At 42.1% G+C, this 17,506-nt stretch overlaps 1 protein-coding gene across 1 annotated transcript; it reads right to left on the minus strand.

The window, feature by feature from the left end:
• Nucleotides 1-1,575: 1,575 nt before the first annotated feature.
• Nucleotides 1,576-12,754, minus strand: LOC113428702 (phospholipase A2 inhibitor NAI-like). Its single transcript, XM_087971053.1, has 5 exons — nucleotides 12,476-12,754; nucleotides 9,816-9,929; nucleotides 8,548-8,691; nucleotides 7,032-7,169; nucleotides 1,576-4,285 (listed from the first exon to the last, which is right to left on the minus strand). The coding sequence occupies exons 1-5, from the start codon at nucleotides 12,522-12,524 to the stop codon at nucleotides 4,005-4,007; spliced, it is 726 nt and encodes a 241-aa protein (XP_087827179.1). The 5' UTR covers nucleotides 12,525-12,754; the 3' UTR covers nucleotides 1,576-4,004.
• Nucleotides 12,755-17,506: the final 4,752 nt, after the last annotated feature.

A 17,506-nucleotide genomic window follows, 5' to 3' on the forward strand; every position in this document is an offset into this window, starting at 1 on the left:
CATGGTAGGATTGTTAAAATAGTACGTTGATTGAATTAATTAGAGGAACAATTTTGGGTAATCTATATAGCCAATATTATATCAAACAATCAATTGCAGTAATCTCTCAAGTCAGATAATATTCCTGAGCAACAATCAGCCTGAATAGTTAATTACTCTAATCATTAATCAATTAATTACACTAATCATTAACCACACTGTTCATTTAAATTCGCTAGATCAATGATTTTGCTATTCAATTAAATTACATGAATTTTGATCTTTTAAACTAGTCAGTAATCACACTATTTGCACTAAACACTCTAATCACACTAATCAATTAAAAACAATAAATCAGTTAAACCATTAATAAAATATTTTATAGAAATTGATTATCTAATCGTTGATATAGTTGATGAGGTAGAAAAGTTGTAAGATTTGAGGTAATGCGGTAGTATTAAGAGTCTGCAAGGAATGGGTTAATTGTTTAACTGGCAGAGAGGAATTTATCGCTGTTTGAAAAGCAGATCGCTATTACTCTGTAAACAGGAAGTTGTAACACAATGATCCAAGGGTTTTTATCTGAGTGAAGGAGAGATTGAACAGCTCACAGGAAACTATTTGTTTTTGTTTTCCCTTGATGAATGAGATGGCCCTCGCCCGCTTGCCTTTGCGCCTCCGGGCTGTTTGTTAGCGCTCTTTCGCGGGTCGTGAGAACGCTCGCTTTGTGCCACGAACGAATCTTTGTATCTTTTGAAAGGCCAGCAATCCGCCAAACATTTACTCTAAACTAGTTCTATTCGGGTCTGAGTCCCGAGGGCGCCAAGCAGAGATAGCGCCTGCAGTCCTCACTTTCTCTTGGGGAGATGATTCTGCCGGCCCTTCCCGATCGTTTCCCGGCACTTTCACTTTCCCCTCTGGGGCTGTTTCCTTTCCGCGCCGCGGATGGGCTCAGCGCCGAAGAAATCGCCTCCTTCCCGGGAGAAGCAGCAAAGAACTCGGAAGTCCAAGAAATGCAAAATCCCTTCGCTGGGAACCCCTTGCGCTTTTCCTCCCCGCGGGTCAGATCGGCTTTTCAGGTGGCCCCGCAAATGGAAGCTCTGTCCTCTGCCTTTAGCAACCGGAAAATGGGACTTCTCCAAGAAAGCCTCGGCGAAGAAAGTTTTTCGGAGCGTCTCGGGGCTGCAGAGGCTCTCAAGCGTGCGCGCTCGCCAGGCCGCCCGCTAGATCCCAGCCGATCGCTCGATCGCCTTACCCAACAAAAAGGAAGCCCGCTCAAGATGGGATTCCCGGACCGCTCGCTCAGGGTCGGCTGCAAAGAGGCTTCATGCCAAGTGGCGCCGTTCTGGTGTTCTGTCTTGTCTTTTTCCCCCAAGTTGTTTTACAGACTACTTTCTTTCATTAAAAATGCCGTTTAAACCAGGCAACAAACCAGCCCCTCTCGTTGCGGCCCTTCAAACCCTTCAAACAATATAAGTAATTTTTGTGCCTCCGTTTGAAGTTTTGGCAGCGTAGGGATCCAAATTTGCTGGATTTGAAAAATGCAGTTTGAGAGAGAAGGGGATTGTCGTGGATAGGATCTATTGCGAATGAACATGAAGACAGGTTGCTTTTATTGAAAATGTTTACAAAACATACGTCCCCACAAGGGAAAATGCGTAGAAAAAAAATATGGAGATGTCAAAGCTGTTTTAATTAAAGAGAAGAACTTATCCAGGTTGTTTCTATCTGGAACCATTTCTGGACTTTATGCTCAAAATAGAAAAAAAAAAACAAATAAAACTTTGATCTTGGGTTTCGAAGACTAGATTAACATTGTTGTTACAGAAACAATTTACGTCTACTAGAATCACAAAGCATAAAAGTCGAGATGACAACTGCGTTTTGTATTGTATTGCACGAAAAAGAGCCGGAAGTCATTCCTTCTTTTTTTCTTTCTACCTGCCTTCCCTTTTCCTTTCTGAACTTAATTCAACCCTTTGTATTTTATATTACGATAAACTCTAATAAAAGCTTTTTTAAAAAGGGAGAGAGAACGGCTAGAGTAGCAGAATCTGGCAAATCCAATTCTGCTATGTCCTTTCCCCCTTTTATATCCATCCAAATGAAGGAGCTCTGTCTGAGTCTTTTATGTATCTTTTCTGCTTGTTTTGGACTTCAGCCATGTTTTCCTCTTGTCACTTTGGTAACAGATCCGGTGTACTTCTGGCAAAGTCATTTCCCTTGCTCTTTACAATAGTCTATCTGTTGTCTGTAATTTGTTTTTTGGATTAACCAAGCTTTTTCTCTCGGGATTTGACTGGATGGAATCAACGGCTGAGAAACATGTATGAAAATGCAAACCCCTCTCTCTCTCTGTGTGTGTGTGTGTGTGTGTGTGTGTGTGTGTGTGTTGTTGTTGTTGTTGTTGTTGTTGTTAGTTGCGAAGTCATGTCCAACCCATTGCGACCCCATGGACAACATTCCTCCAGGCCTTCCTGTCCTCTACCATCCCCCGGAGTCCATTTAAGCCCATGCCTAATGCATCAGTGTCTCCATCCAGCCACCTCATTCTCTGCGGTCCCCTTCTTCTTTTTTTGTCCTCAAATGTTCCCAGCATTCAGCTCTTCTCCAGTGAGTCCTTCCTTCTCCTTAGGTGGCCAAAGTCTTTGAGTTTCCTCTTCAGGATCTGGCCTTCTAAAGAGCAGCCAGGGTTGATCTCCTCTAGGATTGACCGGTTGGATGGCCTTGCAGTCCAAGGGACTCGCAGGAGTCTCCTCCAGCACCAGAGTTCAAAGGCCTCAATTCTTTGGCGCTCAGCCTTCCTTATGGTCCCACTTTTACAGCCATACATTGCAACTGGGAAAACCAGAGCCTTGTTGTTGTTGTTGTTGTTGTTGTTGTTGTTGCTTTTCAAAATTACAAGCAGATGGATGGGAATGTGACAAAATAAGTGAACATGGGAAGCAACTGAAATGGATCATTCCATTCTGATCTTACCAATTCCATCTAAGGCTTAGGTTTTATCTAGGGCTACCAGAACACATCAAGATTATGTTGTCCAGCAACTGGTAAACTGCAGTTCTCATTCATCTCCCAAACCTGATATGCAGAAGATCACTTCTCAAATGGACCGATAAAGGGGAGCTGGTGGTTTTCAAAATTGCAAGCCGGTACAATTTTCCAGAAAAATGAAGCTTACATCCCTGTTTTTCTTCCTTTCCATTGGAAGACCCTAAAAAAATGGCACTGCTGATTTTGGCACTAGAATAAATTGTATAAAGAGGCTTTACATGAAAGTCATGTTGATGGAGTTCTTGTGGGATAACTAACATCTTTCTTCTTAATAAATGCTACTAATCACAACATTATGATTTATGAGGAATGTATTTTTATGATTATGATTTATCACTTACAGCTTTATGTACAATGAGAGCTTATGCACCCAAGACAAATTCCTTGTGTGTCTATTTAGCCAATAAAGAATTCTTTTTTACTCTACTCCACTCTACTCTACTCCTGTTCTGTTCTGTTCTAATCACACCCTTTGAGTTTATTCTAGAGCCACAAGAAGAAAGTCTGTCTTGGCTAGGGCTGAAGGGAATTGAAGACCGTACATCCATCTGATAGTGAATGAGAACCACAACTGAACATTAATTCTCACCATCACAATTAGTGATAACATTACAGCCCATTAGCCTGCCCTTCTACTGTTAGAAACCACTCCTGGACATCAAAAACATTAAGTCAAGTGCTGTGAGCCTCTGATTAATAAATCTTTCCTGGTTTTCTTTTGAAATATCTATGATTGTAGAATATACAGAAGCTGGAAGCAAAGTGGACCACTGAATCTTAAGGTGACCTGACGATTTAAAGCATCTAATGAAGTGTACATTGGATGTAAGCTACAGCTCACAAAAAAAAAAAAACCTATTGCTTTTAATAAACTTTCTTAGCTGAAAAAGTGCTACCAGACTCCAGTTTTTGGAATACCATAGGCCTATTTGGCTTTTCTCCTATGATGAAATCTTTACACTTGGCAAAAATCAAGCCAGGAGTTTCCTAAGAAGGATGCCAGAAAGAATTGTGATGAAGAACCCAAACCATCTGGGAATGGTATTAATGCCCCCAGAGAACTCTTCAATTATAATCGAGTCATTCCATTGGCCAATGGTTGTGAACTCCTGTTGGTAGGTTGAAGAATTTGGTGTGCATCGCATAGTGTGATCTCCACTGTTCTCAGGAGCTATGGCTTCATATCCAACCAAGCTATCACAGAGAGCTTTGTTTGCACATCCCTTCAAGATGACCTCCAGAGGAAGTATATCTGTGGAGGAAATGAAAGAAATGAGTGCCAAGATTGGGTCTATTACAGTAACACAGTACAACAGGGGTTTCAAACTTGATTTCATTGAGAGCCACATCAGGGTTGTTGTGTTTGACTTTGGGGGGCCAGGGTAGGCGTGGGCAGGGTGGGCCTGGCCAGCTTGACACCACTCATATCTGTAAAGGACCTTGGAATACTCACCTCTAATGATCTAAGTGCTAGAGCCCGCTGCAACTACATAGCCAAAAAGGCATTAAGAGTTGTTAACCTAATCCTACGTAGCTTTTTCTCTGGTAATATCACACTACTAACCAGAGCATACAAAACATTTGCTAGACCAATACTCGAATACAGTTCATCAGTCTGGAACCCTCATTACGTATCTGATATTAGCACAATTGAGAAAGTCCAGAAATATTTCACAAGGAGAGTTCTCCACTCTTCTACTCGTTGTACAATACCTTATGCCACCAGACTTGAAATTCTAGAACTAGAAAACCTTGAATTACGCCGTCTTCGGTCTGATTTAAGCATGGTATATAAAATCATACATTGCAATGTCCTACCTGTCAATGAATACTTCAGCTTCAACCATAACAACACAAGAGCACACAATAGATACAAACTCAAGGTTAACCGCACCAAACTTGATTGCAGGAAATACGACTTCAGCAACAGAGAGGTCAATGTCTGGAATACTCTACCTGACTCTGTGGTTTCTTCCCCAAACCCCAAAAACTTTAACCTTAGACTGTCTACTATTGACCTCACCCCTTTCCTAAGAGGCCTGTAGGGGGCGTGCATAAGCGCACCAACGTGCCTACCGTCCCTGTCCTATTGTTTCTCTTATTCTTTTATTTTTCTTATATGTACCCATTTCATGTATTCACAACTATGTATACGCTTATACTTATTATCTTGTAAACAATTGGCAAATCAAATAAATAAATAAAAATAAATAAATAAATATCAGGGGTGCCTGTGGTGGGCTGAGCTCTCTGCCAGAAAAAAATGGGCTCCCAATCTCCGTTTTCAGCTGGGACAGCCTCCTGCAACCTTCTGCCGGTGAAAACAGAACTCGCAAGCTCCGTCTTGACTGGCAGAGGGCTGCAGGAGGCTGTCCCAGCTGAAAACGGAGATTGGGAGCCCATTTTCACTGGCAGAGGCACCATGGGCCAATGGGCTGTTTCCAAGGGCAATCCCACAGGCCAGATCTAAGCACCCTGCAGGCCAAATCTGGCCCGCGGGCCTTGAGTTGGACACCCCTACAGTGTAACAAAATTGGAAGACACTTTGGAGGTCTTCTACTCCAACTCCCTGCTCTAGCAGGAAACCTTAGACCTGTGATGGCCAACCTATGGCACGGGTGCCGGAAGTGGCATGCAGAGCCAGCAAGCGAGAGGTCATCCAAAAGAGCCCCACTGTGCATGTGCATGCATGCTGCCACCCAACCACTGACTATCGGGTATCTGGCGTACATGCACGGGGGCAGGGGGTGGGTGGGAGATGCACACACATGCACAGAGATGCATGGTGCATGGGGGGATCATGTGTGCATGCGCAGAGATGCGTGGCATGGGGGGGTCATGCGTGCATGCACAGGAGGCTTGAGGGGGGGGCAGCATGCGTTGCCTTTCGGGAGGCGAAAAAGGTTAGCCATCACTGACCTATACCATTCTGTCCATCCTCTCTTCAAAACCTCCTGTGATGGAGCACCCATAACTTCTAAAGGCAAGTCCTTCCAGTGATTAATTGTTCTCACTGTCAAGAAGTTTCTCCTTTTAGTAAGAACAATTCATCAGTGGAACGGGTTGAACTATAGCCCATTCCTCTTTCCCCAATACTTTTCATGGAAGAGCTGGCCAACCTGAGATGCTCCTGGTAGGTTGGACTGCAACGCCCATCATCCCCCACCTTTATCCTTTCAGGTTGAAAAAAATATGGCAGTTATGGTGTGAAATACTAGGAAGGTATTTTATTTTTGTCTGCCATTATCACAATGAAACAGACATCATGAAATTAGATTCAGACAAGTAAGATAAAAATCTAGAAAGAATTATACTGGATGTTCTCAAGAAGGTTGAAGGAGGATGTGGGGATAATGTGGTCAAAAATCCAGGGAGGGAGGGAAGAATTTCATTATTACTCCTACAGTTTGGGGAAAATATAGCTTACAGCATGCCACTCAGTGGTGGGATTCAAAAAAATTTACTACTGGTTCTATGGGCATGGCTTGGTGGGTGTGGCTTGGTGGGCATGGCAGGGGAAGATTGCTGCAAAATCCCATTCACTCCCACCCCATTAACCTGCTTCCCAGCTCCGTTCTCCTGTGCAGGGCAACCAAAGAAGACCCAGACGATCAACTGGGACTCGGGAGGCAGAGAATAGATGGGGTTGGTGGGGCCAGTCAGAGGAGATATTTGACGGTTCTCCGAACCACTCAAAATTTCCACTACCAGTTCTCCAGAACTGGTCAGAACCTGCTGAATATCACCTCTGGTGCCACTGTTGTGCAATCCACACAAACAAAATTGACTTGAAAAATCCAAAGAAAACTACACAACCAACCAACCATGGCTTGGCCAATTGTGTGAATGCAACCTGGCGGCTTCTAAGACAGACTTCCTCATGGAGACTTCCATTGGAAATCTTCAGCTAGAGCTCTGACCCTTTTGATTTGATGGAAATTGTCATCCATAATCAGGCTAATGTAATCTGAGGAAGGTTGAGCTAAGTAGATAATTACCCATTCCTGAATCCAGAAGTCCTTCGGCACAGTACAGCTCATCTCCAGTGCAATCAGTAACTTCTTCGTGACATGTTCTTCCCAACGCAAAGCATGCTGGGCACTGCTTCCCATTGACTGGGGCCTTCTTGGGCAATTCTATAGAAAAGATAGAACCATTAGATCAGTGGTGGGATTCAGTTTTTTTTTTTACTACCGCTTCTATGGGCGTGGCTTGATGGGCATGGCTGGGGAAGGACACTGTAAAATCCCCATTCCCTCCCCACCCCACTAACCTGCTTTCCAGCTCCGTGCTCCTGTGCAGGGCAACCAAAGAAGAGTCAGCCAATCAGCTGGGACTCTGGAGGCGGAGAATAGATGGGGGCAGGGCCAATCAGAGGTGGTATTTGCCAGTTCTCTGAACTACTCAAAATTTCTGCTACCGGTTCTCCAGAACTGGTCAGAACCTGCTGAATACCACCTCTGCATCAGACATGGGATGAGAAACAAATATATTCCCAATGAAAAGGGCTTTAGAGCACGGGCCTCCAACTTTGGCTAACTTGATGACTTGTGGATTTCAATTCTTAGGATGGCATGCTGACTGAGGAATCCTGGGATTTGAAGTCCACAAGTCATAAAATTTCCAAGATTGGAGACACTTGCTTAGGGATCAGGGATTCGTTGTCTTCACCAGGATTTTTTTACATGGCTGACCAACCCGCAGCTGTAATTTTATGCTGCATTTTTTGATAAGACTAACCTCTTCATCTAACAGATGTGCTTCCTTTGATGTGCAACCCGAGGACACAGCAATCAGCGGGAAACCACTTGTGCGTGGAAAGAAGGAGACACTAACAAATGTTTGATTGCTTTGCCAAATGTGCAATCATCACTGAACGTAATGCTTTTATTAAATATTAATAATACTTATTAAGAATATTCATGACAAGGTACTGATAGTCCTTGACTTACAGCAATTTGCTTAGTGATCTTTCAAAGTTACGACAGCACAATCTGGGTCCTCATTTTACCAACCTCAGAAGGATGGGAATCTGAGTCAGGATGTTTTCAGGGTATTTTGGGGCTATTTTCAGGGTGTTTTTCAAGCCATTTTCAGCTATTTTTCAGACTGTTTTCAAGCCAGGGCATTTTCAGGGCATTTTGGGGCTATTTTCAGGCTGTTATTTGGGCCATTTTCAGGTCAAAAACACCCTGAAAACAGCCCCCAAAACAGGCCAAAAATGGGCGGAAGTGGGGCCAGCCAGTGGTGGGATTTGCCAGTACGCCAAACTGCACCTAATCTTAACTACCGGTTCAGTAGAACTGGTGCAAACCGGCAGTAGCCTACATCTGATAGAAGACCTCCAAAGTCCCTTTCCAACTCTGTTATTCTGGAATGCAAGGTGTTTGCCTCTCACTTAAGATTTCCACCAACTTTCCTACCTAGTCATGATGCGAATTGCAGTTCCCAACACATCTGAAGTGGAGGACAAGACAGGGAAACCCGAGCGAGAAGAACCTAACACAGACATACCTGGAGGGACTGCATTTCTACATTCATCTCCTTCGCAGCATTTCAGGTGGGCCACCGCTTTTCCTTTCTGGCCCATATTAATTACTTGAACACCTTTGTCACAGACGTCAGACGAGACACAGGTTTTTATATTCACGGATAGTCCTGTGGGAAATGAAGTGAGGGAAACTGCTTTACCCCCAGAAGAAACCATGATGGTCGTTGCAGAGTCAGTAGGAAGCATGTTTGAGAACGAAGCAACAATTGGTATTTTTCCCCCATTTTCAAAAGCCAACCAAACTGTTGGATGAATCCAGTTGGGTTTCCTCCAGTGAGGAGTACTTAGTCCTTCCACCAAAGATTTCTCCCTTCAGAATTCAATCCAAAATGAGTAAGTAGAGGAGCTCTTGGAAAAAGGGGATCTTAGCCATAAAAAAACTCTAAATAGTACGTATTTTTAATTGAAGTGATGTGAGTTACAGTCAAGAGCAATAGCACTTAGACTTATATACCACCTTATAGTGCTTTACAGCCCCTCTAAGAGCAGTTTACAGAGTCAGTATATTGCCCCCAACAATCTGGGTCCTCATTTTACCCACCTCGGAAGGATGGAAGGCTTGAGCCTGGTGAGATTCGAACTGCCAAATTGCAGTAGGAGTAGCTTGCAGTCCTGCACTCTAACCACTGTGCCACCAAGGCTCCAAGATAAAGGAAAACATTGTTCTGTTCTAGTGGTGGGATTCAAATATTTTTTTACTACCAGTTCTGTGGGCGTGGCTTGGTGGGCATGGCAGGGGAAGGATACTGTAAAATCTCCAGCCAGAGGTGGTATTTGCTGGTTCTCCGAACTACTCAAAATTTCTGCTACCGGTTCTCCAGAACTGGTCAGAACCTGCTGAATACCACCTCTGGTTGTGGCCTTGCCTATTTCTTGGAAGCCTCATTCGTGAGATCTACTACAGATGGTCTAGGGATTAAGGCACAATGCTAAAAACTGAGAGACGGGGAGTTCTAATCCAGTTTAGCCATGAAAGCCAGCTGGTGACTTCAGGCCATTCACCAAGAGATGGTGAGTTCTAGTCCCATTTTAGGCATGAGAGCCAACTGAGTGACTGGCCCAATCACTTTCTCCCAGCCCAAAGTGTGGTCTCTGTGAGGGAATGCAAGCCAGAAGAAGCATTGGGTATTTTTGCTGCTCTGAGTTGTTTATAAAGTAATAAAGGCAGAATAAGAATTAAATTAAGTAAACCTCCTTGGGGCCTGTAGAAGATGCAGCTTCTTGCACTTACCGATTGGGAGGACCATATCAGTAACACTGCATCTGTCTTTCCCAATATCACATGTCACCATATTCCCAGAACAATCTCCTAGGCCAAGGCATTTTTCACATTCCAGAGATAATCCTGCAGCATCAATCACAAAAAAAAGGACAACAAATTGGCTCCTTTCTTATTTTCTCTGGCCTGTTTGAGACCAAGGTCACAGCAAGATTTCACCAATGATCAACTGAGATGGCAAGGAGGGGGGAAAAACTCTACTTGACAGATCCCCTGGAAGGGTTTGGAAGCTTTTTCCTCAACCGTGGCACCTTCCAAATGTACAGCTTCTAGATTCCTTAACTGTAGGCTAGCTCTATGAAGCTAGTTTAAGGAAATGGTGCACTAATTATATACCGCCCCATTGTGCTTTATAGCACTTTCTGGGCTGTTTACAATGTCAGGGTATTGCCCCCAACAATCTGGGTCCTCATTTTACTGACCTCAGAAGGATGGAAGGCTGAGTCAACTTTTAGCTGGTCAGGATCAAACTCCAGGCAGCGGGCAGAATTTGCCTGTATTCTAACCACTGTGCCCCTAGGCTTCCAGATACCCCAAAGGTACAATATTGCCTAGACTTCCAAATATTTTTCAGGATGCAAATAAAATAAATATGTGAAATTACATGTGGTGGTCCTGCAAGGAAACCCAGAAATATTGGCAAAAAATCAGAAAATGGTTGGAGGAGATAACCAAAGAACAAATCGAATACAAACCAGAGTTCTTCCTACTAGGGATCTCTGACAAACATTTACCCAAAAAGATGAAATATGTAACAATTCATATTTTAACTGCAGCCAGATTAGTGTTCGCTCAGTGTTGGAAATCATCTTATACACCTACAGAACAAATGGTTATCCAGAAAATATGTGATTGTGCAGAAATGGACAAATTAACTATAGCACTTAAAAATAAAGAGCCTTCAACATTTTACGATAATTGGAACTCTTGGTATAATTGGTTAATCCAGAGATAAACTGCTTAAAAGACAATGGGTAATTTAAGCATAGATATCGATAAGATGTGCGTATTCAAATTAAATTAGGAGAATTGGATCTTGCAGAATGTCAAAAAGGATATTGTCTGTTTTTAAAAGTATTCTTTTCATTTCTTTTTCTCTTTCTTTGCTTCTTCCTTTCTTTTAAATCTCTTCTTCTCTTCTCTTTCCGGTTCGTAAGGCCGAGTGTTTTTTTTTTTCTTTCTTTCTTTGTGTATGTAATGTTGATATGTTTTTAATTGTAAATTTAATAAAATTTATTTTAAAATAAATAAATAAATAAATAAATAAATATGTGAAATTGAACTGTTACAGGTGGTTTATTGAGTATTATTATGGTTCATAGCACAGTCAGCCAGATGTTCAGACTGGATTTGCCATTGTTATCCACCTGTAAAGTCCTCCCCAATGATCTGGCATAGGCAAATGTTGTTGTTTGATGGTGTTAAAGGTATCCTCACAAGATGCCAGCTGTTCCAAGTAAAACTGCCTTTTACTATTGATCGATGGTGATTTTATCAATGCAAGAGGTATTCAAGAGGTGCTCCAGATGTTTTTGGATTGGACCCAAGAGATCTATTACCATTGGTATTGCGTAATATTATCCTGGTTCATCACATATCAGCCAAATATTCATACTAGATATGGCATTGTTTGTATCATCATCATCATCATCATTATTATCATTTGCTGCCCATCTTGTGGTTCGAGATGACTTTGAACAACTTAGATAAAACAGCCAAATATCCAAATTATAAATATAAAAAGAAATTAAAATTACAAAAAAAAGTTAAACCAAAAAGCATGGGTTTGAAGCAGTGGTAAGAACATTGGAATAGAAAAAGAAGGGAAAAAAATATTCTTGCATTTTTTGGCTAGCTCCAAAGTTCCTCCCTCCCTCCACATGTATGTACCTACATGTGTGTATACGCATGTACTATCTACATGTATGTATGTGAATATATGTGTGGTGTGTGTGTGAGAGAGAGAGAGAGAGAGAGACACAGAGAGAGAGAGAGAGAGAATATTGCCAACCTCTATAGTAGATGGCTTAGATTTTTTTAACTCCAGTTAATTTCAGCCAAGTATTTTTTGCTAAATTTTGATCGTTCAAATTTTCAATGCTTGCATCCCAAAAAATCAGAAGAGGGAAAGATTTTAATATTTTTTTAACTTTAAGATTTGATGTTCAGATTTTAATTTTTAACATCAGTTCTTTGCATCTGGAGATTGCAATCCATTTACCAATGTGGGATTACAAAAGCAACAGAACTAGATCACCCGATTTATATTTCAAAGCAGTTTGCAGCAATATTCCGATCCTGTGGTAGATGGTACTACCATCTACTGATCGTGCACAGAATCTCACAGGGGTCTGCTTTGGAGAATCCTGCTACTTGAAATCTTCATGCCTTAAAAGTTGCGAAGCTTGAAAAACACTGGCCTAGAGAGCTCATCAGTTCCCAAAAGACTTCCCTTTCAGTATGCCAAATCGAGTTATTTCATTCTTTGAAAGTCTACAATCCCAATTTGTCCGTGCCACAAATTCTCTTGGAAAAATATGCTACGAATTTGCAAAAGCAGTGAAGGCAAAGAAGCCATTCACTTCAAATATTTGTCACTCTTGCCTACTTACCTTCAATAATAAATAGGGTGAGAAGGAAGAGGGTCGGTGAAGTCTTCATGACAGCTGACTGGTGCTTTGTTCAAAGCAGACCTGGAAATCCTGAATATAGGAAATTCTCTTACGTTGCCAGAAGCCGAGGAAGCATTTTTAACAGCAGCCCAAAACCACCACTTCCTGAAAAAGGAGGCGGGTTTAAGAAATAAAAGTGGTTTTCTGGAAGGGGAAAAAAAAGAGTGAGAACAGCAGGAATCCTTTACAGGAAACTACTAAACCTATTTGTTTCCTGTTTTGCTGTCCAAAAGTAAAAGTTAAAACAAACTTGTGGATGAAGCTAAATAAAATATGAAATGCTTAATACCCGGCCAAAGCCATCGTTAGATATTTTGCTCGATGCCAATTAAAAGTGGCACAGCCATATTCTTTCTCTTGCCCTAAAATCAAAGGCAAGGATTTGAGGTTCCTTGAACACTAACAAAGTCTCTTAAGCGGAGGTTTTCAAGGATCTGAAAATACATCGGAAGAGTTGTGGCCATGTGTTGTGGCCCTCAGCAGCCAGCAGAGCTGGCAGCAGACTCGGATAGTGAGGAGGTTGGAGAGGAACCTGGGCCAGTCCTGGAGTCTGGGGAAGGCTCTGACGAGGGCTCTGCGTCTGAGGCAGAGATGGGCTCAGGGCTGCCTGACAGTTATCGGCTGCCTTCAAAGTCGGAGATCAGTGGGGCAGAAGAACAGCTGGAGCCTGTGTACATGCACAGAGCTGCCAGGAGAAGGGAACAGTTAAGGAACAAGGGTCGACTTGGGAGTAAAGGCTCAGGTGGATGGTGAATGTCCCCTCCCATAGGGAATAAAGAGGAGCGAAAGGAGAGTGGGGTTTGCAGGAGACAATTAGTTCATTTCATTAGGGTGAAGATCTGTTCCTGACTTCTTGCTAGATAATTGCTGCTACAGCGTGGTGTTTGGAAGGTATCGGCCTGGCAATTCTCCAAGCCTGATAAAGGTCTGTAATTGTGAAATCTCATGAAAGACTGTTTGCCGGGACTTTGCTGGAGAGGAATTCCCTTGAACCTAAATAAAAGGGGTTTTATGAGGACAAGGAGCCTGCTCCATAATCTTGGGAAGCCTAGCTCAGAACACCATGATTGTGTGTGTGGTACAGATAGTCCTCGAGAGTCCCATCCCTGAAGAAGTGACTGATGACCATTTTTCACACTTACGACCATCGGGGCATCCTCATGGTCGTGTGACCAAAATATGGATGCTTTGCAACGTGTCCTGGTGTTGTGTGGTCCCCTTTTGCGACCTTCTGTCCAGCAAAGTCAAGGGGAAGCCGGATTCACTTAACAACCAGGTTATTAGCTTAACAACTTCAATCATTCACTTAACAACTGTGACAGGAAAAGTTGGGGAGACCCTTCTGACACGCACATGTCCGATGACTTAGCCCACAATTTCATTTACCTCACAAGATGTTTTGCCTTATCAAGGCCCTGATCATAGAAGGAGGTATGTATATATGCATGTATTTAGGAAGATAGATAGATAGATAGATAGATAGATAGATAGATAGATAGATAGATAGATAGATAGATAGATAGATAATAGTAATAAATAATAATAATAATAATAATAATAATAATAATAATAATAATGATGATGATGATGATGACAATGATAGAGATAGATAGAGATGATAGATATTATATATACATACATATATATACATACATACATACATACATACATACATACATACATACATACATACATACATATCAGAGGTGGGATTCAGTAGGTTCTGTCCAGTTCTGGAGAACCGGTAGCAGAAATTTTGAGTAGTTTGAAATACCACCTCTGACTGGCCCCGCCAACCCCATCTACTTCCCAGGTCCCAGCTAATCAGCTGGGTCTTCTTTTGTTGCCCTGCACAGGAGAACGAAGCTGGAAAGCAGGTTAGTGGGGTGGGGAGGGAATGGGGATTTTACAGTATCCTTCCCCTGCCACGCCCACCAAGCCACACCCACAGAACTGTTAGTAAAAAAAATTGAATCCCACCACTGATACATACATACATACATATATATACAGTATATATACAGTATATATACAGTATATATACAGTATATATACAATATATATATACATATATATATACATATACATATACATATACATATACATATACATACATACATACATATATATATATATATATATATATATATATATATATATATATACACACACACACACACACACACACACACACACACACACACACACACACACAAAATACAGAAGCCTGATGATGGCAGATGAGATTCTGCCGAAACGTTGCTACAACTTTAAAAGCACAACTATAATGACGTGGGAAAATACCCGAACAAATCTATATCTATATCTATATCTATATCTATATCTATATCTATATCTATATATCTATATCTATATCTATCTATCTATATCTATCTATAGAGAAAGAGAGAAAGAGATGCTGATGATGATGATGATAGAGATAGATATAGAGATGATAGATAGATAGATAGATAGATAGATAGATAGATAGATAGATAGATAGATAGATAGGGGGGAGGATGGGTTGGAAAAAGGGGGGAAATTTTAGAATAGACAAACAGACCAAGCTGATCTTTGGCTTAGCAATGGAGAAATGGATTTTGACATATTTACTGGAGCATAGATATGAGGAAGTGAAAGAGATTATATATAGCAAGGGGTTTTTCTACCCTGATGAGAAATGATGACTGTGAAAATTTTCAATGTCCTAAAAGGAATTGGCACTACAGGCGTTCTTCCTGAGGATAACTCAAACCTCAGTCCCACTCTCCACAAGATGTTCTTCAAGAATAAAAGGTGATTCTAAACACCGTTTTCTCAACTCGTGTTTTATGTCATTGGTCTCATAGGTGAGTCCTAATGGACTATGGCAGAGTTTCATGTAATACAAGATTCTATACTTCAGAAACAATGGAGATTGTACATCACGCCAAACCATTGTTGGTTCCCTTAAAATTTCAGTTTCTCTGGTTTAAAGCTCTTCTTAAACTATCCTTTCAAAAAGAAACAATGATGAATTGACAGGCTACTGGGTCAAGAGACTGGATGCTCTGGATAGACCTATTCAAGCAAATTCTGACTCCAGGGGTCTGGTCCTCAGTGAGCAAATCCTGTCACCTGAGATTTTTGTTTCGGAAACCCTTTTGCTGATATTCAATCCTAGAAGGGCCGAATCCAAACCCAGCGAGACCTAGTAGAAACTAAGAACTCGTCCCACCTTAGGCTGAGACAGAATTTAGAATAACAAGAGTTGGAAGGGCCCTTGGAGGTCTTCTAGTCCAACCCCCTGCTTGGGCAGGAAACCCTAGGCCACTTCAGACAAAGGGTTATCTAATCTCTTCTTAAAAACTTAAAAACATGAAAGCCTGCTGGAGGACTTTGGGCCTATCACCAGGAGACCCTGAGTTCTAGTCCTGCCTTACTCATGAAAGCCAGCTGGGTGACTTTGGGCCAGTTCGTCTCTCTCAGCCCACCTCACAGGGTTGTTGTTGTTGTGGGGAAAAATAGGAGTGTTAGAAATATTCGCCTCCTTCAGTTACTTACAACTACTCACTTCAGTCTCACAATCATTTGATTCATGTGATCAAAATTTGGACGCTTGATAACTGACCCACATTTATGACAGTTGGGGTCATGTGATCCCCTTTTGAGACCTTGTGACAAGCAAAGTCATCGGGGAAGCAAGATTCACTTAACAACCATGTCACTACCTTCACAACTGCAGTGATTCACTTAACAATCATGGCAAGAAAACAGGGCTGGGTTTCAAAAATCCCAGCAACCGGTTCGCAGCCCAGTTGCTGGGTGAGCGTGGCCTACTGGAATTTCCGGGAGGGCCATTTTTCTGCCTTCCCAAGGGTACAGAGGCTTCCTTCAGGCCTCTGGGAGGGCAAAAATGGCCTCCCCCGGGCTCTGAAGGCCCTCCAGAAGCTGGAAACAGACCCATTTCTGGACTTCCGGTACTTCTAGAAGGACCATTTCCCCCCTCCCAGAGCCTCCACATGGACTCTGCACTTACCTGCATAAAAAATGGGCCATGTGGAGACTCCTGGGACGGGAGGGGAGGGGAGGGGAGGGGCAGGGTGGGTGGGTGGGGCCAGCCAGTCAGTTCAAATATCGGTTTGGCGAACCAGATACAAATTTAACATCCGGTTCGGATGAACCGGTCCAAACCAGTAGAATCCCACCCTCTACAAGAAAGGTCATAAAGTGGGACAGAGCTCGCTCAGCCAATGTCTCTGTCTAGCAACAGAAATGTTGGGCTCAGTTGTGGTTGTAAATTGAGGATTACTTGTAGAAGAAGGATTATTATTTTTCCCCGCATGGCAGAAAGGAGAATTATGTAACAGGACCAGTGAAGGCAGGAAACATTATGTCGCACATAAATATTCCTAATCTCTTTAAGTGCTGCAGGACCGTCTCAGTACTGGAGGCATTGCTTTAATTGTACCGATGAAGAGGCCAAAAAACAAACAAAACCAGAATTCTGCAGAATTTCAAAATAGCACATTGGATTGGAAGGGAGAGAAAGTGCCACCCATTCAAAAACAAGCAAAAGGCTCTCTTGGTTTTTGTTAAAAAGGGCAATAAAATGAGGAAGATAGTAGTACCTCTTTTTTTCCTGTTATTTTTGATGACTTCCATCATTTTTTTTGCTGTTTTGTTAATTAATGCATGTCTATCTGTCAGAGAATGCTACTGCTTCATGCATCTCTAAATCAAACCATTTAAAGCAATTGTTCAGTTGAAAATGCAACTTGCTTGCAAATTCAAAATTCTCAAAATGTCCCCATTATAGAATACGTCATCGTTGGCCCAACAGTTCTAAACTCCTCCTCAGAACTACATGATCCAGGCTTCAAAGCTATATGAAGCAGGACATGGACAAAAATGCCAAAAATAAAAATAAAAATGGGAACATTGGGAGGGTTGGATTTCTTTGTGGAAAATGGCAAAAATTGTGGTGGAAAC

Source organism: Notechis scutatus, chromosome 8, assembly GCF_049901735.1.
Source record: "Notechis scutatus isolate UNSWTSFEM ecotype Mainland chromosome 8, rNotScu1.2, whole genome shotgun sequence".
In the NCBI taxonomy this organism is placed as follows: domain Eukaryota; kingdom Metazoa; phylum Chordata; class Lepidosauria; order Squamata; family Elapidae; genus Notechis; species Notechis scutatus.

Bases quoted from the DNA above. Each gene is read 5' to 3' on its own strand.
- LOC113428702 (XM_087971053.1), bottom strand. From the start codon at position 12,524: ATGAAGACTTCACCGACCCTCTTCCTTCTCACCCTATTTATTATTGAA. The intron at 8,692-9,815 runs GTAAGTGCAAGA...CATTTCCCACAG, and splicing joins TGATATGGTCCTCCCAATCG to GACTATCCGTGAATATAAAA. The intron at 4,286-7,031 runs GTAATTATCTAC...TTTCCTCCACAG, and splicing joins ACTTCTGGATTCAGGAATGG to ATATACTTCCTCTGGAGGTC.